At 35.4% G+C, this 25,264-nt stretch overlaps 2 protein-coding genes across 7 annotated transcripts in view; both read right to left on the bottom strand.

Moving 5' to 3' along the window:
- The window catches only part of LOC135209167 (peroxisomal membrane protein PMP34-like), a 58,641-nt gene extending 57,205 nt beyond the window's left edge, over positions 1-1,436 (bottom strand). The window contains exon 1 of the mRNA XM_064241840.1: positions 1,277-1,436. Within this exon, the coding sequence (XP_064097910.1) occupies positions 1,277-1,336 (60 nt within the window). The 5' untranslated portion in view covers positions 1,337-1,436. The remainder of the gene's footprint in view (positions 1-1,276) is intronic.
- A 7,669-nt stretch (positions 1,437-9,105) lies between these two features.
- LOC135209166 (heme transporter FLVCR2-like) overlaps positions 9,106-25,264 on the bottom strand; it is a 147,028-nt gene continuing 130,869 nt past the window's right edge. For 5 of the 6 annotated variants that reach the window (XM_064241838.1, XM_064241837.1, XM_064241839.1 and 2 more), the window contains exons 3-10: positions 24,907-25,131; positions 23,280-23,421; positions 20,590-20,674; positions 16,560-16,671; positions 16,161-16,264; positions 14,279-14,389; positions 13,289-13,441; positions 9,106-11,852 (exon numbers count right to left, since the gene is read on the bottom strand). In XM_064241838.1, the coding sequence (XP_064097908.1) occupies positions 11,699-11,852; positions 13,289-13,441; positions 14,279-14,389; positions 16,161-16,264; positions 16,560-16,671; positions 20,590-20,674; positions 23,280-23,421; positions 24,907-25,131 (1,086 nt within the window). In that variant the 3' untranslated portion in view covers positions 9,106-11,698. The remainder of the gene's footprint in view (positions 11,853-13,288; positions 13,442-14,278; positions 14,390-16,160; positions 16,265-16,559; positions 16,672-20,589; positions 20,675-23,279; positions 23,422-24,906; positions 25,132-25,264) is intronic. The other variant, XM_064241835.1, reaches the window with a different exon arrangement.

Here is a 25,264-nt window from a genome sequence, read left to right as displayed (position 1 = left end):
ACACATTTTGGTCTTAATTCACTCCACAGTGCACTTGAACCACACTGTGGTTCCTGGTTCCTAAGCACTCACTCCGCAAACACAGTTACGAGCAGCAGACGACAACACTGATTATGAGATGCAAAGCTTTATTCCCTTAATTGTTTACTTTACTCAATATTTAGTTTAACTTTACTTCAAAATGTTTATTTAATTCATGTCTATTATCCCTTTTTTGCAACCAAATTAACCCCCAAAAATTACAAATGTTTCGGATATATACTTACGAGCAGACGATGTGAGGAAAAATGACTCATCGTTGCCAATCTAGTGGAGCGTCACACATACGCCGATGCATTTACAAACTGTTTCGATGAATTCTAGTTGTCATAGTAATGCAGTAAGAGAAAATAAAAAATTGCTGTAATATGTACGTATAATATAGCCTAATACAAATAGATACGCTAATTTCACCTTATTTCCCGGTTTTGTGTAAGTCTTATACCTAGTTTGGAGGGTAAACACATACCAATTGACAACACTGATAAACAATTGAAGAGCGCAAAACGCCGCAAAGAATGCCATAGTCCCCTTGAATAAGTGCTGGTAAGAGGTTGGTTTACGATTGTTGTGATGAAAGTGCCCCAGCGTCTATGGGTACAAGTGGTGTGCAGATTTAGCACAGGAAATGGGAAGTTTGGTGACATAAGTGACTCCGTAAACATCAAGATGGCGTCAATCTTCGAAACATTTTTAGTTGTAAGTAAAAATTTCTAAAGCGTTTTGGTGAGATTTCCACTGCCGTAGCCACCCTTGTCTCTACCCTCTGTTTAAATCTTAAAATTTGGCCTTAATTTCTAACTTTGGAGAAAATACTTACTTCGAAAGGAGAGTAGAGGTCTTTAGCTCCGTTTCTCACCAACAACAAGTCGCGACTGATGCCCATCTCTGGTGTCAGGACGCGTTATAATGTACTTTTTCGGAGGGTGGCAAGCGTTGAATGTAGGTGGCCTGTTTGGCCTGCTGTGATGTTTTACCCTACCCCTTTCGCAGTTAGGGTAGCCTATAGTAGGTAGTGCCATAGTTCTACCCTACAGTTTCCTGATATTGACATACCCATATGAATTCCCAGGGAAGTATTTGGCTAAATTACGCTTCTGATAAACTACTGTGTACCTATAGAATGGGTAGATTTACCCCCTAAAAATACGAGGCCGGTGAATTAGGGTACAGGCAAGGCCAAGCCTACGGACTCCAACCTACACGACAATTTAATATAATTCAACGCTTTACTTACACATCCTCCCGCCACAGCATGCACTAAATTGCTATAAGAAAAAAGCGCCGACTTCGCCATGGTTGATTAAACACTAGAGACTAGATTTAATAATGTCCGAGACTACAAACACCTAAAGTCTCCTGATGACAGTTACGTCATGGCACTACGCAGAGAAGGGCGAGACTTTGGTAGTGACTCTTTCATAGGGTGCGGACATTTCGCATGACATGATTCTTTCTATTACAATTTGCAAATAATTCTACATATATTATATAGAAATATTATCAAAATATAATTTTCTGTCCTAATCTTTTTTTTTATTCATAATTTACTTTTAAACATGATGAGATTTTGGAAGAGCTATTATGTAATCCTGCCCAAAACAGTGGAATTTTACGTCAATTGTCCACACATTGTTTACAAATTATCTTGCAGCTTACATTGCAGCAATGAACATTTACTTTTTTCGCGTTTTTCTAGGTAATTTACCTTTCCTGGACATTCTTATAAAAGAATGTTCTGCTTATTTGCCTTCCTGGAGAAATCGTTGTGCGTATCTCAGTTTTATGTGTTTAAGTGGAAAAATGTAGAAGAATCAATCTAAGACAATCCCTATTAAAAATTTAATTACACAGGTCCGACTCTGATAGTTATTAATCATTGTTAAAAGAAACGCAGCATATTTCTCCCAAAGTTTCATTATTTATCTTTCTCTTGCACAAATGATTTTATTTTTATTTATTTGCGAATGCATTTCTTAAACGGGGCGACAAACCTCTTAACTTGAGTGTTTCGAGAATATCTTTTTAATTCCTCTTATAAGCAGTAATTAGTATGTCTATAACATAAGTCTGCATTTGGATGAATGATCTCTTGCACAATTTGGTCTACTTAAAACCTGAATGCCTATCTTATAAATATTTGTTACTTAATATTATTGCATAACGTAACACTTGATCATCACGTGCAATCTTACTTATGTTATCAGTAGTTACTTCATGATTACGTATTGCATCATCACGAAATGCTTGATTATCACTAGTAACCTTACCTCACTGCTATTTTGTCGTTTATATATTATATATTTCGTTTATGACACAAAATGATTAATGCTTTCTTTAAAATAATGCAGTATTCTCGGAATTCTGTATCTTAGGGAATTACCATTAATCAGCTAACTCAAATGACCAAATCATTTAATTGATTTTGCTGTTATATATCATGTATAATCTTCTACTTTGTATTGGCTTGGTGTTTAGATTTTGTAATAGTTAAACGTGAAATTAATTTCCTGTAGACTATGTTACACAAATAAATAAATACATGAGTAGCTACACATTGGGTTTTACTTTGACGGTGGTCATTATTTTCAACTCATATACTTACGCAGACCAGTTCAATTATCATGCTGCATCTTCTTTGAAGTAAAATCATTCATACACTCTTATAATTCAGCTAATGAGATACGGTGAAACGGAAATGGAGAGTGAAAAGTTTTGAAAGGTATATATCGTTTGTGGTATGGTGTTTATATATATAACAGGAGGAAAATATCGCCGTTTCACTATGAATCGTTACGAGAGGGTAGACAGTAGTACACTCTCCGTCACCTCTGTATTTATGGCCACGATTGTTTGACGTTTATGAAAAGGACTTAAATCAATTGGCGTATACCACCTCGGTGGCCGCGAGTTCGATTCTCGGGCATTCCACTGAGGTGTGAGAGATGTGTATATATTTCTAGTGATAGCAGTTCACTCTCGACATGGTTTGGAAGTCACATAAAGCAGTTGGCCCAGCTGCTGAATAACCACTGGTTCCATGCAACGTAAAAACACCATACATACGTACATCAGTTTCAAATGGTCAACTTCTGGCCTTACTTAAATATTACTGTAAATTATTTTATCATTTTTGTAAGGTTTGCCCGACAAGAAAGCTGCTTTCCAGTAAAAAGTTTTACCTTCAGTAAGCTAATTATCTTTACAAGATGAATGACTCATTCAATTCCATTTCGCAATCTTGTTGATGCCCAGCAAAACCCTAATTGCCCAGGGTGGTAAATACCAGATATATATATATATATATATATATATATATATATATATATATATATATATATATATATATATATATATACATTAGCATGGCAACTACCCTGTTTTTTTTTTTTTTTTTTTTTTTTTGCCAAGCTCCTAGGTAAGATTAATTCAATGAAATAACCTCTGGGTAATTTGGATGTGGGAAACATAATGAGATGATTTTCAAGAAGATTCAACATTGTTTTTAACATATGGCGTCCATCCCTTTCCAGGGAAGGTCCCGGTACTTACTTGGTTACAGTTCAGGAATATGCCTTCGGTTGTCATCATCAGAGTATATATTACTTTCCTAAGCTGATAAAAAAATCACTGAGAAAGGAAAGAAAGGATTCGCCAAGGGATTACCCTTTATTCCACATATGCACAGAATCATAAATCAACGATACAAAACATCAACAAATAACAATGCTTTAAAAAATAATAAAACTATGCATATACGTACTCATACGGGATTGTATTAACAATATTGTTATGGAAGGAAATTAATCCTTACAGTGACATATGCAAGCATGAACACATACGAATCCACTGAGACAATAGAGAAAACTGTTGATATACTTGGGTTCAAACAAATTGATATATGACATTCACTTTAAAAAAATCTATTTATTTTTTTTTCATACACGTTTCTTCCTATAAAAACTGCATTTCCTAATCAACTACGACATAGTTGAAATTAAACTCTGAAGAAGAAGAAGAAGAAGAAGAAGAAGAAGAAGAAGGCGGGAAAAATAAGGAGAACCAAGAAGAGGCAAAGATTTTGAAGTGAAAGATCCAAGAGTAACAATACAAATATTTACTATCACTTCTCTTAAGTCATTCAAGTTTTATGGAACAATAACCTACGAGTCAAAAGTTTAATTAATAATAATAATAAAGACTAAGTAAGTAAGCATTTTGAATAAGAACTTGAAAACAGATTTTTTTAAACAGTGTTACTTGACACACCCCGTTAAATTGAAATCAACTCGAGATTAAGAGAGTTTTAGGTGGAAATGCATATGTCTTTCTTCTACTACTGTATACTTCTGAGAATTAGTAGGATTGGCTAGTGAAGAACCAGTAATGATATAACTGACTGATTTGGATGGTAAAGAGCTGAAAATGGACATGATTGGTTGATAAAGGGCTGAAAATGAACATGACTGGTTGATACAGAGCTGAAAATTAACATGATTGGTTGATGGAGCTCAAAATGAACATGACTGGTTGATAAAGAGCTGAAAATGAGCTCGAGTGGTTGATAGAGGTGAAAATTAATGAGATTGGTTGATACAGAGCTGAAAATGAACATGATTGGTTGATAGAGCTCAAAATGAACATGACTGGTTGGTACAGAGCTGAAAATGAACATGATTTGTGATCCACTACTGAAATTGAACATGATTGGTCGGATAAACAGGGCTGAAAAAAAAAAAGAGTTGACTGGTTGATACAGGACTGAAAATGAACATGACTGGTTGATTCTGAACTGAGGATGAATGAAGGTATTTGGTTGATCATAAGATGGAAATTAACCTGGGTGGCTGAATATTGTGAAGACTGATCTGGTGGAGAACTGGAAAATGACTGGCAGTGAGCTGGAAATGAATCTGACTGGCAGACGTAAGCCTGAAATGAACACACAATTGTCTATCTGAGCAAAGAATGAGTATGATCAGTCAGTTGTAACATGATAATTAGCCATAGCCGAAGTGATGGAGTCTGAAGTTTCATGGTAGTCCTCCGGCAACCTATTGTTAAAAAAAGAGAAGCACTGTTGACATGTAGCCAGGGCATAATAATGAAGAACATCAGAGTCAGTGAGCAAGAACATAGAATTGTTACGGAGGTTTTGTCCAAGTTATGAATTATCTACACTTTCCTTCATCTTGACACCACAAGTTCTGAAGACATTTTGTGATTATCCACAATTTATTTTGATGAAAGGAAAATGCGAATGAAAATAAAAACTAGTAAATTAAACATTTTGAAAATAAATAGTGTAGATTCATAAAAGCAAATAAATGAGAGAAATTGCAGGATTCAAGATTTAAAGTAACATTTATAATAGTAAAAATATTCTCTGAAAATAACTGATTTGCCCAGCAAAATCAAGTGACTTGCTTATAGTCAAAATTCACTTGATTTCACCTTCCACCCAGCAAAGCATTGTTCCATTCTACTAAAATAAAGTATTAATTTAAAAAATGTTCAGTTTCTGTTCAGTTTAAAGTAACACCGAAACTCACTCTGCCCTTGTAACACTGATGAGAATAGTTTAGATAAGAATGTGTGTTCCCTTTACAGTCATCTAAGATTTTTTTTTTATACCACATATAAAACGGCAGTAATGACACACTGCACAAAACGATCCTAAGTTCTTTCATATCATAAATATTACCCAAAACTGTCTGCATCTACTTGTGTATATTGTGGCCTGGCCACACTAGCGTGCATGACTGCAGGGACATTCCAGCAGTTTATATTTTCTCTCGCTTCTGAAGCAGTGCTACCAGACAATCGCATTGTTCTGGCTCCATACTCGGCTGGTCAGTATAGTGGAATGAGTTATGGGAACTGTTTGCCTGTGGGCAGTGCCCGTTAGTGTGGACAAGGCCTTATATAGTACATGAAATATGCTATGCACAGTTCCTAACTATTACAGAATTGCTTTCTATCAGAGCTACACAATTCTTTTTAGCACAGAGTCAGTCAGCCTCTACCAGAAGAGGTACATCCTGAAATGACATATGTAAACGATAATCTCTGACAGATTGTCTTGTCCCATCCTCTGCAGAGGCTGACTGAAGCTGTGCCAAAAATGACAGATTCGTGAACTCAAAGTACCACGAAGGAGAAAATCCACCAAAATGCCGATTTAGACATTTTGAGAATGCCTTCACAAGTTTAAATACAAGAGTATGTATGTCTTTATCATGTCAAGAAAACATAGCCGTATATCTAGAGTTAACATCATATGTATATATAAGACCGACATCAAATGATCATGATTAATGATTAATATACGACTACTCTTCTGCTAAAATTGTACGAAAGCTTGGTAACTATTTACATTTGTTTATATTGGCCTCTATTGATCCTTTATGGTTCGAGTATCATTTGTTTCAAGAAGAATTAGTTTGCATTGGTCTCCACATAACTCGTACTATGTTTCAAGTATCATTTTATGAAGAAGAAGAAATAGTTATTATTCTCGTAAGTTTTATCTTGATATTGAGAAATTAAACCATCTTTTAAAGGAAAACCCGACTTATGATTAGTAGCATGAATGTGGGATTCCTTAAAACAGGCATACCGTAAAATATAAAAAATCGTTTGATGTGTCAGGGGTAAGAATCTAAAGATCTCAAAAGACTTAGCATGTCCTAACTTATTGTTCAAGTCTACTTAACACTGCCACAGTAACATTAATAAATGGACTGTTGCAGATGCAACTGTGGGAGATTGTTCTCCATGCAATTCTATCCTGAAGGAAGACAGTTTCAAAGTTACAACCTTTTTAATACAAATGCACAAAACATTGATCTAAAGAGATACTGACCTTGTAACTGCCTCCTTTAAAATTTCAGAGGCTACTAATCTAAAGACCCCTTTTGTCGATGTTATTCTAAATATTTGATTTCTAACAAGACTTCAAAACGGATTGTCATAAAAAAATAACAAAAGAGATCGATTTAGTATCATCAACTTCGATCACAGAGTTAGAATTCCGGACACCCAGTGACTAAGCAGTCTTCAAACCAATTACGTTCTTGAATTACCACAAACAAAAACAAAACCAAGAGGGATACAAGGCAGTAGTATCTCTCTCAAGCACATTCTTCTTGATACCAAATGACACAAAGCCATATTTCAGTGTTGCCATCGGCAAATAATCTACTGGCCTTGGAATGTTAGTTACACATGTGAACATACACCTTCGTTACATAAGGACACGGGTATGACTTTCAATCACAATGTTATCACTCATTCAGATGGAATATGGAAGACAAGTTATGGTCCAATGTAGACATGCTTTCAAAAAAATATACAGTATTCTAATGCCGTGGATCTAATCCGTGGCTAAAGTGTTCTGGCTCAAACAGCCAGTGACGCAAATACAGTCTTCGGAAGCTGCTGCAGTTAAAATTACACTCAGTGACTGGTGATGCATAAACCAATACACACCACTGACAGTTAGCTTGGTCTGCTGTCTGGTGTAGCAAAGAGTTAGCAGTCTAATACTGTGAATAGATCTGCAAGTTTTCCGTGAAAGAACATTTACATATTCTTAAATTAGCACTGAACACTAAGATGACATGCATTCACTACCCGGAAATAAAATTAATTCATCTCTCAACCATTTACATATATACTTTCTAATGCACTAACCTAATAATTATAATAACGCATGGTCACCTCATTGCAGTCAAGTTAACTCTATGATGACCTCAGATAATTTCAGACTTGGGTAAACATTTGTGCATCTCTTTACTGATCTGCAGTACTGACTGGTTTGTTAGTACACTGACTTAACTGCTTGTATCTCAGTGTTGTGTTATACACAATACATCCATTCAACTTATATGGATATGGAGAGCTTGCATACTTGCATACATCCATCTTAAATCTACTGAACAAGGACTGATAACCCACTTCACTTCTGAAGTTAGCTGACCGTTTCTGACTAATTCAAACCATATTACAATCTTACCTACTTATTTATTAATCAATCAATTTATTTATTGGCTTATTGATTTATTTATTTCCCAAAATCTTAATGAAATAGCTAAAGTTTAATTCATAGTATGATCCTAAAAGTACCACCATATTCATAGTATGATCCTAAAAATACCACCATAAAAATGTGGAACAGATATCCACTTATCCTGAAAATGCTTTCTTTAAAAATAGAATAAAAAATAGAATAAAATAAAGTTAAAAAATTTAATAACATTTATCATGAACAATATCTATTGCAACACCCATAAAACATGGTAAACATGATGGAATTAATATTTTAGGCATGACACCTCAAAAAAATCATGCACCTGTTAGAGAAGACATAGTATTTTAGTGGCTCGGATACATGTCACCAATTTTCTAAAGGAAAGTATTAATTGCAAGTTTTTCTAAGTAATTTACATCTGAAGACAAAATGCCAAACTGAAGGGGATGGCACAAAATATGAGTCCGGATTTTGCTATCTAAATTTCACTTAATTGATGTGAAAGCCATTCCCCCTCACACAAAAATGAGAACCAGTTTTAATAAATAAAAAAGAAAATACAGCAGTAACTATTTACAGCTTTCTTGTCTTTACAACATTATTTACTTAGATGCTAAAATAACAATTGTTCTGGATGTGAAGAATTTCCCACTGCAAATGCTCTTTCACTGAAAATGTGTTCACCATTTACCCATTTTTGGAGCTGGGGCAAGACTAAATATTGGAGTTCCCAGTGGAAACTTCTTTTAATGGGTCCTTTTATGTATATATATATATTCTAATATATATATAATATTATATATATATAATAATAAATTATATATAATATATTGTATAATAATATATTATATATAACGGTATATATATATAGATATATTATATCTATATATATATATATATATATATATATATATACATACATATATATATATATATATATATATATAATATATATAAGGAATATATATATAGAAAATATATATATATTATATATATATATATATTATAATAAGGAACGGAAACCTGCTTATGCTCCTGAAGCTTTTGCATCCTTCAGCATTGCTTTCAAACTTTGATAAACTGCTTTCTAAGAAAAAGTGTCCATTATAAAATGGATGACCTTTTAAAAACTACATTCTCTTACATAACAATACAATCAATCAACTGCTTCAGTGACTTACATATCGCCATAAATACTTCACTTCCAAGTTTAGCAGCAGCCTTGAATATCTCTGGTTATATTTTCTTCCTTGTAGTAAAATGAATATATTTCTGTTTAAAATCTATCTTTCTGCTATTCCATTCCCGCATTCTAGCTGCACTGAAATTGAGTAATGCAGTTAGTTGCTAGTTATGATTTACATTTTTGCAACAGTCCTTATAGTATGAATAAATCTCTCAGTATGAAAAGTATGAAACAAATTGTTAATTAAAAATGGTAATTCCTCCTATAACATTCAAAAATAAAAACACATTCCTCCTATAATATTCAAATATGAAAAGATTATCACTAAACTAAATGAAAACACCAGGAACCGATTGCACTATAGTAACAGAAATCTGAAGGAGGTTGGGTGGTTTAGATTAAGCTGGCTTATACCAGCACAGGTTGTTGCTCCAAGGGAGTCTGTGTGTGAGGTAGAGTGTGAAAGAGAGCATGAAGTCTGGTGTGGACCTCCAGACTCTACCCAAAAGGAAAGGACAGTAATCTGAACTAAAAACAGATGCGATCTGAGTGAAACTGTTAAAAGAAATACTTGCAATTGGGTGTTTTAAGAATAAACAAAGAAAGAACAATAACACAAATGTAAAAACTCCAAGTGAACCTATACTGATAAAATCTCTCAGCAGTTGCAGGGCTTACCATTTTCTGTACTAGAAAAGAGAAAACAGTAACACAATCAAATGGGGTTCCTTTCTCCCAAGGGCTGGAAAACCCTTGGAGGAATAATACCTGAACCTTCTGCATTAACTCTCATTACCTCAGATATTTAAATTACTAGCTAAATAAGCACTTCCTGTTATACTGTTATTCTTACACATTCACGACCACATGCAAGAGTAGGCATCTGATGCCCTTATTTATCAAACTTAACATAGAGACGTCTCTGACATCCAACTACATCTCCACATGTTTGTGCAAGGAAAGCATCTCTCAGAAGCCACACTTCAAAATAATGGTATTTACAGTCATATATATACATAAAGCTCATAAGATACATATGAATATGTTTGGTTACATGTATGAAAACTGTACGACGATATATACTTGCAACCACGCATGCGTTAAATACACTGGTCACTAAATGTATTTGATACATGTATTAAATTTGGTAATGCTCCATAGCACCTTCTCTGTAACGGCATCTTCTAGTAGAACACTTGAGGGAAAGATTGTGTTTCTCCTGTTTTCTTAAGATTGATATTTTTCTCTCAAAAATGGCACTTACGACGATTATTCAAAAGGCTTGACTCTTCCCTCTTATGGTCGATTAGGTCATGATCTGCATTCCTCTTAAATATACCTTAGGCTGAACATTCTGAGTGAAAGCGATGCTCAAGGCTCACTCTAAAACAATCACTGCAAAACAGAAAGGCATTGACTCATAGCCTAGAAAGTGCAGTGGTTTATTTTTAGAAAGCAGGAATGTTGTTTTCCAAACATGGTACGATATATTTTGCAGACAATCTTACAAGATGTTATCATCTCAAAGTGGTGACTGATTCAATTTGGGTCCTGAAAATCTTCAAAACTGTCTGTCAAGGTTAAGGCAGGCAAAGACAGCAAAGATTTTAACCATCTGACTAGTCTGAAAGACAGTGTTTTCTTCTTTTTTTGCACTTGTAGCAACTGTATGTAACTCTATCAAAATGAGTAAAATTTTCTCTTAATTTTAGAAAAAAAAAACAAACAAACCTGCCTTTTGTTCCACAGTCTGCATCATGAGTTAAGATGAGGATTCCTTTCTATGACAAGGAATTTTCTCCCTAGAGTATAAAAGCTTGGTAAAAATGCTACGACAAGAAATTTTGTCTTCTGCTCTGTGCCATGGAGGCTGATGATGACGTTTGACGTCATTAAAATCGAAAGACGAAAAGGTCTAATGCACATTGATGTATCACTAATCTGGTTTACATGGAAGTCCTAAGGGGGAGGAGGGGATGTAGACCCCTTATTTCATGTCAAGAGACATCTATATAGTATATATTTGCATGTACGTATTGTCAAATCACTTAAGAATTTTCTTTGTATTCTTTTGTGGTTTCGTTGTCGGTCATCAAACCAACCAACATCAAAATAGGGACGAGTCTGAGAGTTGTTTAGTGTAGTTTTAATCTGGAGGATGTATAAGGTGTGCTTCAGTCAGGAAGAGAAAGATAGTCCAAGCATCAATGTAAGTATGTGTGGATATATATATATGCATACATACACGCATGTAAAAACTTACACAACAGGTCATATATCATTCACGTTACATCAGGTTATCAGCTATGGTATATACGTATGTACAAACAAACATACACACACGGTCATATACGTATGTGTACATCTTGTTTACAAATGAGAGCATAAATTACATCGACTATAATACTGAGATGAACCAGAATGACTTGTGGGTCTCACTCCTAGACTCTCGGCTCCTTATCTTCGACTCCTGCCTGGGCGTCTGATTTTTTGGTGGCCGCCTGTCTCTTCAATTCCTCCTTGATGCAGGCTGTCATGACCACTCCCACTGCTAGGACGATGACTAAGAGGAAATTAGCAGCTATGTCACCATACCTGTCGGGAAGAGCGCAAAGTCAGGCAAGAAATGAGGAGACGAGATGTCAAATCTGTTGGTGTAAAGAGTGGCGTAAAGTGGATTAGCTGGTGTCAGCAAATTTGATGGAGACTGTTAATAGCAAAATTAGCTACTGCAGTTAAGTTTATGGGGGATAGTAAATGAAAAAATTAGCTACTCTCTAGTTAAATCTGTTGTGGATATATGACGACATAATTAGGAAGTCTTGTTATTCTGTGGGGTATAGTAACTGATAAAATTAGCTAACGTCTTGTTGGATCTGTTGGGGATAACTATAGACAGAATTAGCCACTGTCTTGTTAAGTCTCTTGGGGATAGCTATTGGCAGAATTAGTTATTGTCTTGTTAAATCTGTTGGGATAACTATTGACAGAATTAGCAACTGTCTTGTTATAACTGTTGGGATAATCCTTGATGGAATTAGCTACTGTCTTGTTAAATCTGCTGGGGATAATTCATGACAGAATTAGCAACTGTCATAAATCTGGGGATAGCTAACGACAAACAGAATTAGCTACTGTGATGCCAAGTTTGTTAAGGATAATTAATGACCACTACAATTAGCCCCTGAGCTCCAAATCTGTTGGGGACGATTCATGACAAAAGGGACTAGTTAAGAGTTGATAAATCTCCTTTGGATAATTCATGACAAATATATCTAGCCACACCTGCTCAACCTGCTGTGGATTATCCATGACAAACAGGACTAGCCAGTGTTGCTCTATCTGCTGAAGGAAATGCATGACAGACAAGACTAGCTCATGTTGCCTAATCTACTGTAGATTATTTATGACAAACAGGACTAGCTCATACTGCTACATCTGCTGTAGGTATTTCATGAGAGGTCTAGCTACCTTGTCCATAAATCTATCTTTCAAGGATTTAAGCTATTAACCAGGTTTACTCGGGTCAATGCTATGTAAACGTTTACTCGGGTCAATGCTATGTAAACGTTTACTCGGGTCAATGCTATGTAAACGTTTACTCGGGTCAATGCTATGTAAACGTTTACTCGGGTCAATGCTATGTAAACATTTACTTGGGTCAATGCTATGTAAACGTTTACTCGGGCCAATGCTATGCAAACGTTTACTCGGGTCAATGCTATGTAAACGTTTACTCGGGTCAATGCTATGTAAACGTTTACTCGGGTCAATGCTATGTAAACATTTACTTGGGTCAATGTTATGTGAAACAAAATCATTGGGCAAAAGACTGCCAACTTGAAAAATTACGTTTTATGTCTGTGATGAATGATCAATAAAAAAGCAATTTACTTTCAGTGAAGGTATCCTATATTATTTGAAAGTTTTCTATTTTCTTCTTGTGTGCATTATAGCATCATGCTCAGTAAACACAGAAATACACAGCACATCAGTCTAGACACTGAGTAATGTCGAAATGACTGACTTACGCAGCTAACAGTTGGCCATCAGCCATTGTGCACAAAATGCCAAAGAACTGCGCAGATGCATTGAGGAGTCCAGAGCTGGTCCCTTCAGCTTCAGGATATGTCAATTCTGCTGCAAACTCGAAGCCTACTGGCAGGTATCCTGTCATGAAGAATCTGTTGGAATGAGGAGACAGTAATTATTTGGCAATGATGAAGGCAAGACGTTTTATCACTAAGGATTTGAAATGTCATCCATTTTCTCAATATCCAAGGTTACCTAGTAGGAATGGATTTTGTAACATTTGGACCTGAACAACAGAGCAAGGGTGATAAAAGATTTCATTCAAGGGCCACTGGGACAATCTACAGCTAGCTGTGTACAATTCCTGGGAGAAACTGGTAATGTATGGGCAGTCTATTCTGTGGAAGTTTCTTTAGAAAGTCAATAAGATTTCAGATTCTTCATAATAATAATAATAATAATAATAATAATAATAATAATAATAATAATAATAATAATAATAATAATAATAATAATAATAATAATAATAATAATAATAATAATAAACTCCAAGATGGGGTCAGGGACAGCAGGGAGTATTTTGGGTATCAAAGAGTTAAAGAAAAAATAAAACAGTAATGATTGTGTACACATTTTTATAAATAATAATCATAGTAACTTTAACATTTTCTGATTTCTGAATTGGTTCTATAACAGTACCTTTAAGCTTAAGTTATTCCTTGAATGAAAGCTACACACTACAGTTAAACATTTCATAAACACATGTTGGCAACTTATTGCATATATATCTCCGACAGGTTGGAAACAAGTCAACGGCCACAAGTGGAGAACAATTACCTATTAAATACTGGACAATCATATACAACATTGATTAGGATTACCAGTAAGATGCTGACTTGTATTCAACATGTTTGTGATGTGTTTGCGATAAGTTGGCAACGTGTTTATGACGGATTTTACTGCTGAATGCAGCCTATACCGATGCTAACCCGAGCAATCCTGCCATGAGGAAGACCAGCCAAAGAGTCTCCAGGCGGAAGATGAACGTGTAACCCAGCATGAACACTGATGACAAAACGTAGATCGTCAGAGTTACTGCCCTGAAATTACAAAAAATAATCTGTTAGTAGATGTGATTCATCACCAGTCTTTGGACATCTCTCCCAGCTTTGGTTTTCCCAAATTCTTACTTTTACTATGCCATCAAATTATGCCCCTCCCGACAGCCTCTGCATAAAAAACTAAATGTTTTATGGTTTTGGTGATTATCATAACTTTAAAAATATTCATTGTAACATGAGTTTTAAAATGGAGAAACAAATCCACAAATACACTAAAAATCAAACTTTACAGAGAGCTTTCAAGAATCTGTACGATTCCCCTTTTTCAGTCTTACAGAATCTCAAAAGCTATGTTTAGCTTTAGTTTTAAATACTTTTGTTTTTGCATAACTCTGGATTTGTTCTTCAAATGTTAACTAACAAAAAAATTAAATGACTGGTAACTCAAGGCTGCACCATTTAAAAAGTCCTGGAGACGTGAAGGGTTATTTGGGGACTTAAAAGTACTTATATATAATTGTGTTTTGATATTACACCCACCTAAAGCAGAAGAGCCAGACAAGATCATTTCATAGTACAGTATAGGCAGTGGCTCACAATGAGGCCTAAAAGACATTACTGGGAGAGGCAGTGCCTCACAATGAGGCCTGAAACTTGAGTACAACAGGTCCATAAGCCTAAACTGTCTTGTATTTGCAAGTAGTATGTATATGGTTTGGGCTTTTTATATATTTATATACTCCCCTACAGACTTTCAGTACTGCATTTCATATCTAATACCCTAATACAATTCAACTTTTATTTTAATATTTTATTTATTTATTAATCTGTTAATTTATCTGGTTTTCTCATAACTTTCTGTAATTTCCGTTACCTTCTTTGTAGAACCTGTGACCTAAATTTTTTCCTGATGATTCCAGAAAAGAAGTTTTAGACGACCTTAATGTATTTCAATTATTTCTCAATTATCATTACTAATCAGTAATTCTAAAAGGTAATGTATATGTTTTATTATTAAGTAAATGTTACGGAGTTTTCAAATGAGAGCAGCAACTACTGGGAACATTTAAATACATTTTCAGTTCGTTAACTGATGTTTATTTTTTCAATCAAAAGGAGAAAAAACATGAATTTATAATGAATTTTGAAATAGCTTAACCAGATTTCCAGCTTCATGGTCTAAGAATTTGCACAAACGTCCCCAAGGTTCGTTCTTTCAAGTAGTTATGTTATTTACTAGATTACAGCTTTCCAAAATGCTGTAGTAATTGGATTAAATGAAAATAATAGACGATTCTGACAAAATTTGTTCGGGAATTTGTGCTCTATAGTTTGTTCTCTACGCAAAGATTTGATATTTTCAAATTTCCTTTTTTACAAGGAAAAAATGCGCCGAGGTTTCTTTGGCACAATCTAGTTTTCTGTACAGCATATACACTGTTGTATGAGACTCTCAGCCACGGTCCAGTGGTGGCGTGTGTTGTTGGCACATATACTGGTGCCAGATGCAAGATCAAGGCTAACTTTAAATTTAAATAAAGAAAAAACCCCACTGAGGCTAGAGGGCTGAAATTTGGTATGTTTGATGATTGTAGTGGATGATCACCATACCAATTTGCAGCCCTCTAGCCTCAGTAGTTTTTAAGATTTGAACGCAGACAGAAAAAGTGCAGACAGACAGAGAAAGTCATCTCAATATTATTCTTTCATAGACAGCTAAAAGGGTCAAAATGGATTTTGAAATCCAAGGAGAAAGTAGGTATAGTTTTTTCCTCCCATAACCAATGAAAAAAAAACATTTTTTCCTTACTTGAATTTGGCTGTCTTGTCCAGAATTATTCCTGAGACGACAGATCCCATCATGCCAGCCAATACAATCAGAAGTCCAATACGCCCAGCATTTTCTGTCTCGTTCTGAAAAAATTAAGAATATATAAATATATGTACACACACACACACTATATATATATATATATAATATATATATATATATATATATATATATATATATATATATCTATATATATAATATATATAGATATTACGTTTACTAATATCAACATATCTATCATCATTCAAGTATGTAGGCTTATACATCCATTTTGTACGCACCTTGGATAGAGAGAGAGAGAGAGAGAGAGAGAGAGAGAGAGAGAGGACTGGAGGAGACGAGAGAGAGAGAGAGAGAGAGAGAGAGACGAACACTTACCGGGAAATGAGTCAGCACCACCTGATTGAGTAAGGTGGAAATCGCGTAGAAGGCTCCGACGTTCATTCCGTACGACAGAAGCAGCAACACGTAACCTCGACTCTTCATGAGCCTGAAAAAGAAATATATTCATATAAGAAGACTAACATAATGAGGATAAGGAAACTCTAAGGGCAACAATCAACCAGAATAGGAACCTGGAACCAGGGATTAACTGGTAGTGACTGACAACAATCAACTGGAATAGGAGCCTGTGTCCTGGAACCAGGGATTACAGTGGACCCCCCGTATTCGCGTTCTCCAGATTCACGGACTCACACATTCGCGGATTTCTCTGGGGAACGTTTCCCCGCATTATTTGCGGAAAATTCGCGCATTCGCGGTATTTTTCTATGATAAATATCCACAAATTCCTGGTTTTTTTGATGAATTTCATTATAAAATGCACTTTTTGTGATAAAACTATTAAAGAAACCAAGTATGAAAATTTTTAGTGGTTTTTCTTGAGTTCTAACTAACAAAATAGGCTGTTTTTAGCATTTTCATAGGGGTTCCAAACATTCGGGTTCTAACTATTCACGGGGGGATCTGGTACGCATCCCCCGCGAATACAGGGAGACCACTGTAGCTGGTAGTGACTGACAACAATCAACTGGAATAGGAGCCTGGAACCAGGGATTAAGTGGTAGTGACTGACTTTTTGTCTTTAGACTGTTCAAACTAGGTAGATTCCCAAAGATTTTTTTTTTTTATGAAATATTTTGCTGGTGCTAGAGGAATGGTAGGCACACACTGCAGATGACTTCTTGGCTAGTGAGGGAGTTATTTTTGGAAAATATTTCTTAAATTTTGAAAGAAATAATACAAAAGCAACAGGAATGTTTTACTAACACACACACACACACACACACAGGTATGTTATGTCTATCTATCTATCCCTCTGTTTATATGTTAATTAGTGAATTATTGGAGAACCATTTACAGCAAACACAAAAATAAAATAAAGGAAATCTGGAACGAAGAGAAAAGGATGGAATATGAAACTGAATTTGCAGCAGAAGATGATATCATAAGAATTGGAGACTATAGATTCCCAGAAGTACTAAGAGAACACATGGACCTAGTGATGGAATGCAAAAGGAAGATAATCCCAATGCAAGAGCCTGTGATAACCAAGGAAAAAGTCATAGCTTGTCTAAGTAAGCTCAAAACTAAAAAAGCTGCAGGCCCAGATGGAATCAAACCAGAGCTTTACAAAGCTTTAATGAAGAGCAAAACCTGTATAGAAGTACTAGTTAGGTGTTACAACAAAGAACTAGAAATCAAAGAAAAGCCTGAATCTTGGAAGAAATCTAGAACAAAAATGATAGAAAAGAAAAGGAAACCAAGGGCTAAGGATTTAAGGCCTATAGCTTTATTAAATATATCATACAAAGTATTCATGATGCTGATAAAAGACGAAATAGAAGCACACCTCAGACTGAATGAACAAGATCACGAATGCCAAGCAGGATTCACAATATGGTGTAGAAGAGAGCTGCATGAATAGAAAACCATTAATAGTAATAGCTATCGATTACAGTAAAGCATTTGACTCGGTAAAACGAGAAGTCATGATTGAAGTTATGAAACAGTTCAAAATACATCCAAAAATCATAGAGGCAGTAGTTAACATATATGAAGGGGATAGCACAATAATAGACCTAGGGGAGGGAGTAGAACAGGAAATGGGAATTACAAGTGGGATTAGGCAAGGTTGCACAGGCTCTACTTCACTTTTCAAACTAATGACATATTTAATAATTAAGAAAATGGAGGAGGAAGGGACAGGATTTGAAAATGAACTAGTAAAGATAGGGACACTTTTCTTCACTGATGATGGATTAGTTCTAGCAAGTAATATAGAAGACGCAAGAATAAACATAAAGATTTTAATAGATATAGGAAACAAATGTGGGCTAGAAATAAATAAAGAGAAAAGCAGCATCATTATTTTCAACATGAAAGATAAACCAGAAGAGATAGAGAACATAAAGGTGAGGGAGAACATTACATATTTAGGAATAAAGATAAATGACTCTAGAAATCTGTTTAAGCTACAGAAAAAAGAAATGTTGAATAAAGCACAGAAGTTAGCCAACCTAACCTACTCCGTGATAGAAAAAAGCTGCAACAAAGTTCTAATAGGGAAAACATTCTGGAAAAACATAGCTCTACCATCAATCTTATACAGAACCAATGTGGTTAATCTAACAGACGCAGAAATAGAAAAATTACAAAGAATAGAGAATGGGGTATATAGGAAAATATTAGGGGCATGTAGAAGTACAGTAGTAGCCACATTAAGGGGGGAGATAGGAGCTTCTTCAATGAAAAGTAGAATTATGAATGGGAAGATAAGCTATGTAAATAATACTTTAAATGGACAGAAAGAGATACTGAAGAAAATAATTACAGATATGCAAGAAAAGGAAAGAAAATGGTGGAAAACTGTGGAAAAGTACAATGCATGAAGTTAAAATAAATTTAAGAAAATTAGAAGGAATGTCCAGAACAGAAATAAAGGACAAAGCCAGAATATGGGACACAGAGAGGTGGAAAGAAGAGTTGGAAAATAAAGTGACTGTGAACATATATAAAACGTGGAAAAGAGAAATAAAAGATGAAGAAATTTATGACAACTCTATGGGTTCAGTCCTTCTCTTCAAAGCCAGAACCAACTCTCTTAATTTAAATATAGCAAAAAGGCACCAGAAGGAGAACACCTGTTGTCCTTTTTGCAATGATGCAGTAGAAACATATTTTTCATTTCCCTTTTATCATTTGTGACACATATATAGAGGAACGGGTTAAAGCAATAGGGCTACAACAACCCTATGAAGAGAAGGAAAGTGACGTAGTGGGAAAATTTCTATTTTCAGGTAACAACGAAATAAGAAAAGAAACCATATACTTGATGTGGAAAAAAGAGAGAAAAAAGGAAAGAGCTAAACAAATAAAAAAAAAAAAAATACCCAAGACTAAGAGGCGCCGTTGCAAAGGCATTGCCTCGACCCATAACTACTACTACATATATATATATATTATATATATATATATATATATATATATATATATATCTATATATATATATATATATAATATATATATATCTATATATATACTATATATATATATATATATTATATAGATATATATATATATATTAGATATATATATATATAGATATATATAGCCTCAGTAATTGGGCGGCTACTTGGAAATCTTAGCTCGATGATAAATAACAGTGCCAAGACCAGGAAGAACATTCTTTATCAAACGAGCTTTCGAGGTTTAAAACCTCATCTTCAGGCTGAAAATATGACAAGGAGGAGAAATGACTAAAAATTACATTAAAATGAATAGTCTTATTAAAAGCTTCAGTAAAAACATAAAATAAAAAATATATATATTTCTTTTGTGTGTGTAGTTAGTCTTACATATCACATTACTTTTTGTCATTTTGTTTGATACTTTATCCTGATACCCTCACTGTTTTTTGTTTAATATTAAAGGAACAATATAAAAATCTCATAGAAAATGATGATTCCAACCGGTAGGACATTTTCTTTGAATATCTTTCGTACAATGAGCGCTGTAAATTATTTGCTGTGTTGTATTAGAAATTCAAGCTATTCATAAAAATCAAGTTGTAAAAGCCAGTGATTTGATTACATTTTTTTGTAACAGTACTAAAACAGAACAAAAGCTTTTGCTATTATTTTCTTTATTGTCAAATATAAATAGATTTTGCTACTGTTACCTAACACGAAAACAAATATGAAAGAAGGAACTTGAAACATTCAGTGTGTTATTTTATATATTTTTCTTCAGAGAACCACCACTCAACACTTCCTGCTCCTCCAAAAAACTAAATTAATAATAGGAAAGATTTTTTTTCCTCCTCCTCCTCTTCCTCCTCCTGATCTCCTCCTTCTCCAACAACTAAGAAAATAATGAAAGACAGGAGAGGAAACCCGAGGTCTCTTACCTGACCACTCCCTGGAAGTAAGACCCAGCCTCTTCAGTCATGAAGGCTGCAGTGCTGGGTGGGGTTGGTGGCTTTTCCCTGAACACTGAAAAAGAAGGTGGAAATATTTTTCTTAGGAGTTATATTATTATCATTATTATTGCAGTTGACCCCGGTATTTGCGGGGAATGTGTACTACAACTTGACACCTTTGTAAAAACGCTTATAACTGTCTATTTAGATAGTTCAAACACCAAAAGAAAACCCTCTAAAAATGCTCATACCTAAGTATTGTAATAGTTTTATCACAAAAAAATGCATTTAGTTACGAAAATGATAGGAAAATACAATGATTAAGGAATATGCCTTTAAAAAAAAAGATACCGTGAATAGGCAAATTTTTCCGCGATAAGGTGAGACCGGTAATCCGGAACCACGAACAGGCAGGAGTTCATTGCATTATTATTTCAGTAGAAGAAACCTATCCCCATAAAGCAAGCACACAGGACCAGTGATTTTTTTATCGCCCTGGGGAAGATGCAAACCCGTTGATATCTGAGTGGCATACCACGACATTAACCACTTTCCCAGTGGGCCAGCTGGTATTATGTATCAGAATAGATTATTCTAAAGTTCCTAGCGTAAAATGGTATTAGAACAGAGACTATTTAAGTAGATATTTCATACTGGAATCGAGACTATCTTAGGGGATATTTCATGTTAGAGCGAAGACTTTGATTTACATAAAAATCAGAACTGAGACTCAATTTAGGAGATATTTGTGTGGAAAAACATTATAACTAGAGATTTCCCTTGTAATAATTTCCGTGAAAAAGTACTTAAATAAATACCAATATCAGATCTATCCATGCACAGCAACAACTAAAATGATCTCGCTCCTACTATGAAGTTCCTCAAAGTTAAGACTTAATTTGATCGGAGATTCCTGTTTAAAAACATGCCAAGGTGGCAACTAAATTTTGCCGGAAATTTTTTAGGAGACCTAAGGTACAATAAACGTTGGGTATTCGCTACAACACAAAGATGACGGATTAAAACCAGAGTACCATGGCTCTTCTATACCAGGTAGTACCTGTGGTTCGCGTACCAGCCTGTAAATCCTGCAGCACCCGCGACAGGATAAAGGTGTGCCCTGCAAATTGGACTCTCATCTTCAGCGAAAGGGGCTTGTTTATGGGCTGAATGAAAAGTTCCTGGCGCCAGTGATCACTGTCCACCGTGCTAATTTGACGTCGGGATGGATGGATGATGGTCTCGCCGTGTTATCGTACATCCGCCAGCTTCGTGTGCACTTGGACCATGGACAATTACGTCACTGTTTGTTTACTTTTTGTTGCTTGGTGACTCTTGCTGTACATTCGGGTAACAAGATCAGGTTTTTTGTTTGTTTATGAAACACTGATGGATTGCAGAGTTTGCCGTGTACTTGAGGATTACATGCCACACATAATTTAGGCCAAAGGCCAAGCGCTGGGACCTATGAGGTTATTCATCGCTGAAAGTGAAATTGAGAGTAGAGAGGGTTGGAAGGTGTAACAGGAGGAAAACCTCAAAGCAGTTGCACTATGAATCAATTGTTAGGAGGGTGGATAGAAGGACGGAAGAAAAAGAATATGAACGGAGGTACAGTAAAAGGAAAAAAAGGAGTCGCAGCCGGGGGCCAAAAGGATCCTGGAAAGATCCTTAACTACTGCCTACAGTGCACCGCGTGAGGCGCACTGATGGCACTACCACCCTACGGGTAAAAGCTAATATCGATAGGTTTATTATTTACAGTAACCTCAGAATTACAGCCTCCCTTTATTTCTCAGCATAAGCAATTCATCCTTAATTGAAAGCACATTTAGGTGTTCTATTAGCGGTCAGGTCAGTCCATGGATGGGTAACCACCCGGTCATATAACACCTCCGGCATATGACCCTTCTCTGAAAGCTCTGAAAGTCCTCAGCGTACAACTGAGAATAAGTTTCAATAGAATGTACAATCTTTCCCTGATAAACTGTCCACTCTTCAGCCGATTTCTCCAAAACTTCATCATCTTGAGAATGTCAATTCCGTCCAGCCATTCTTGAGATATCACACTTATAAACAAACACATACTAGAGTTATAGTGATATAAAACTTGTTTGTCTTTCAAACAGAGCCAATTTCTCCCAAAAGTTGACTATCTTCAAATTTTCACACAATGACCATATCTACCAATTTCCGCCCAATTCCGTCCGCCCATTCTTGAGATATTGTACTTTTTAACAAACATAGATAGTTATGGATATAAAAAGTTCTTTTTTTAATAGAGCCAATTTTGACCAAAAGTTGACCATCTTAAAATTTTTGCCCAATGAATATATCTACCAATATCCACCCAATTCCGTCAGCTCATTCTTGAGATATTGCACTTATAAACAAACAGATAGTTCTAGTGATATAAATCTTGCTTGTTTTTTTATTAACTGAGCCAATTTCTCCGACAAGTTGATTATCAAAATTTCACTCAATGAATATATCTACCAATATCCACCCATTTCCGCCCGCCCATTCTTGAGACACCAAACCCATCATGCAGCCAGGCCTCCATGGATAGGAAATGAACCTCCTCCTCATCCTCCTCCCAACTTTCTGGAATTGAAAAAAAATAAAAATAAAAAATAAAAGCGAAGCAACTTCGAGAAGAGATAGATCCGCTCACTCACCAAACACGATGATGACGAAGAGGACAGTACAGAAAATGGCGACGCCGTAGAACATGAAAGAGAGATAGTAACCGACCACCTCCTTATCGTGGGACTCTGGGACGATGGCTGGGGGCAACAGGAAGCCTGTGGCGACGCCAAGCTGCGGAGTAGAGGTTAATCAATCAGTAAATAGGTGATAATCATTGAGCGAGTCACCAGCTACCCAATGCTATTATAACTTCAGCTAAAAGACAAAGCCTATCTTAGTTTAAGAAGACCACCGAGCTCATGAACAGCTCTCCTACGACTGGCCCGAAGGATTAGATATTTTTACGTGGCTAAGAACCAATTGGTTACCTAGCAACAGGACCTACAGCTTATTGTGGGATACGAACCACATTATATCGTGAAATGAATTTCTAATCACCAGAAATAAATTCCTCTTATTCCACGTTGGCAGAACAGGGAGTCGAACTCGTGACTACCGAATCGGTAGGCGAGCACATAAACCACTCGTCCAACGAGGAACTTATAACTGTAGCTATCGTAATAAAAATCATGTGAATGAATACACTACTACTGTTGATTATAAGTAAAAATATGAATAATAGAACAACTAATATCTAGTGAGCAAATCACGAACTGCCCAATTGCTATTATAAAAGCAGATATTGTAATAAAAATGTAATAATTGAATATACTACTGCTACCGCTGCTAATGAGTAAAAATAATTAATAATAAAACAGATAAATAATAAATGATAATCATTGAGCGAGTCACTAGCTACCCAATGCTATTAAAACTGCAACTATTGTAAGAAAAACCACGTGAATGAATATATTGCTGCTATCACTACTTGTAAGTAAAAAACTTAATAATAAAAGATATTATTAAACAAATAAATAAATAATAAACGATATGATACCACTATTATAACTACATTATCAAAATAAAAATCTTGTGAATGAATGTCCTATTACTACCGCTACAAATACCTATGATGATTATGCGTTCAATTCATAAATTTGATAATGTAAACACGAGCCAAATTTATGAATGAAACGAATCTTCATCTTCACTTATTGAAGGAATAATATCCAATGCGTCAATGTTATGAATGAAATAACAAGATACTACCACCACCACTTCTGTAAAAATAAGCTAAAACTATGAATGAAACTAAACTAGATTTATGAAGTAAACTATACGTCAACGCATCATTATATACTGAACGAATAATACTCAATCAGGCAACATTATGAATAAAATATCTGAGATACTACCACATCCAATAACTGTACGATAGTGGAAAAAATAAAAAGTCAATGTATAAATGAAGCTATCATTATCTATTGAGGAAAGAGCTTCCAATGAGTCAATGTTATGAATGAAGTATTGAGATACTGCAATCACCATTATTACTACTGTAAAAATAAGCCACAACCATGAATGTAGCTATTCAAGAGCTATGAATGAAACTATACGTCAACACAACATTATATACGTGAGGAATAACATCTGAGTCAATGTTATGAATGAAATACTAAAGACACTCCCTCAATCGCTACTACTGCTGTAAGACAGAGCGTAAATACAAGCCAGATTTATGAATGAAACTATAGTAGTATACGTCGTCTTACACACCTGGTTTCCGAAGACTCCGATGGCGCAAGCGGTCGACACCTGGTTGGGGCCGAACCAGACGGCGGCCAGGCGGGCGGGGATGCCCAAAATGAATATCTGGGAGACGGCCACGATGCACTGACCTATGAAGGTCACGTAGAAGCGGTCGGGAGACACGGAGCCGACCTTGACCCAGGATCCGATCATCGTTCCGCACGATCCGATGAGCACGGCCTTCCGAAGACCCTGGGTAGTGAAATAGGTCAGATTATTATTATTATTATTATTATTACCAGCAATTTGCCAATCCTTACTAAAAGCATATTCATCCGCTGCTTCTTATAAGTGACTCGCTAGTGTTTTTTTAACTGTTATATCA

Source organism: Macrobrachium nipponense, chromosome 37 (genome assembly GCF_015104395.2).
Source record: "Macrobrachium nipponense isolate FS-2020 chromosome 37, ASM1510439v2, whole genome shotgun sequence".
NCBI classification, from domain to species: Eukaryota; Metazoa; Arthropoda; class Malacostraca; order Decapoda; family Palaemonidae; genus Macrobrachium; species Macrobrachium nipponense.
This window is presented reverse-complemented; position numbering and strand designations above follow the sequence as displayed.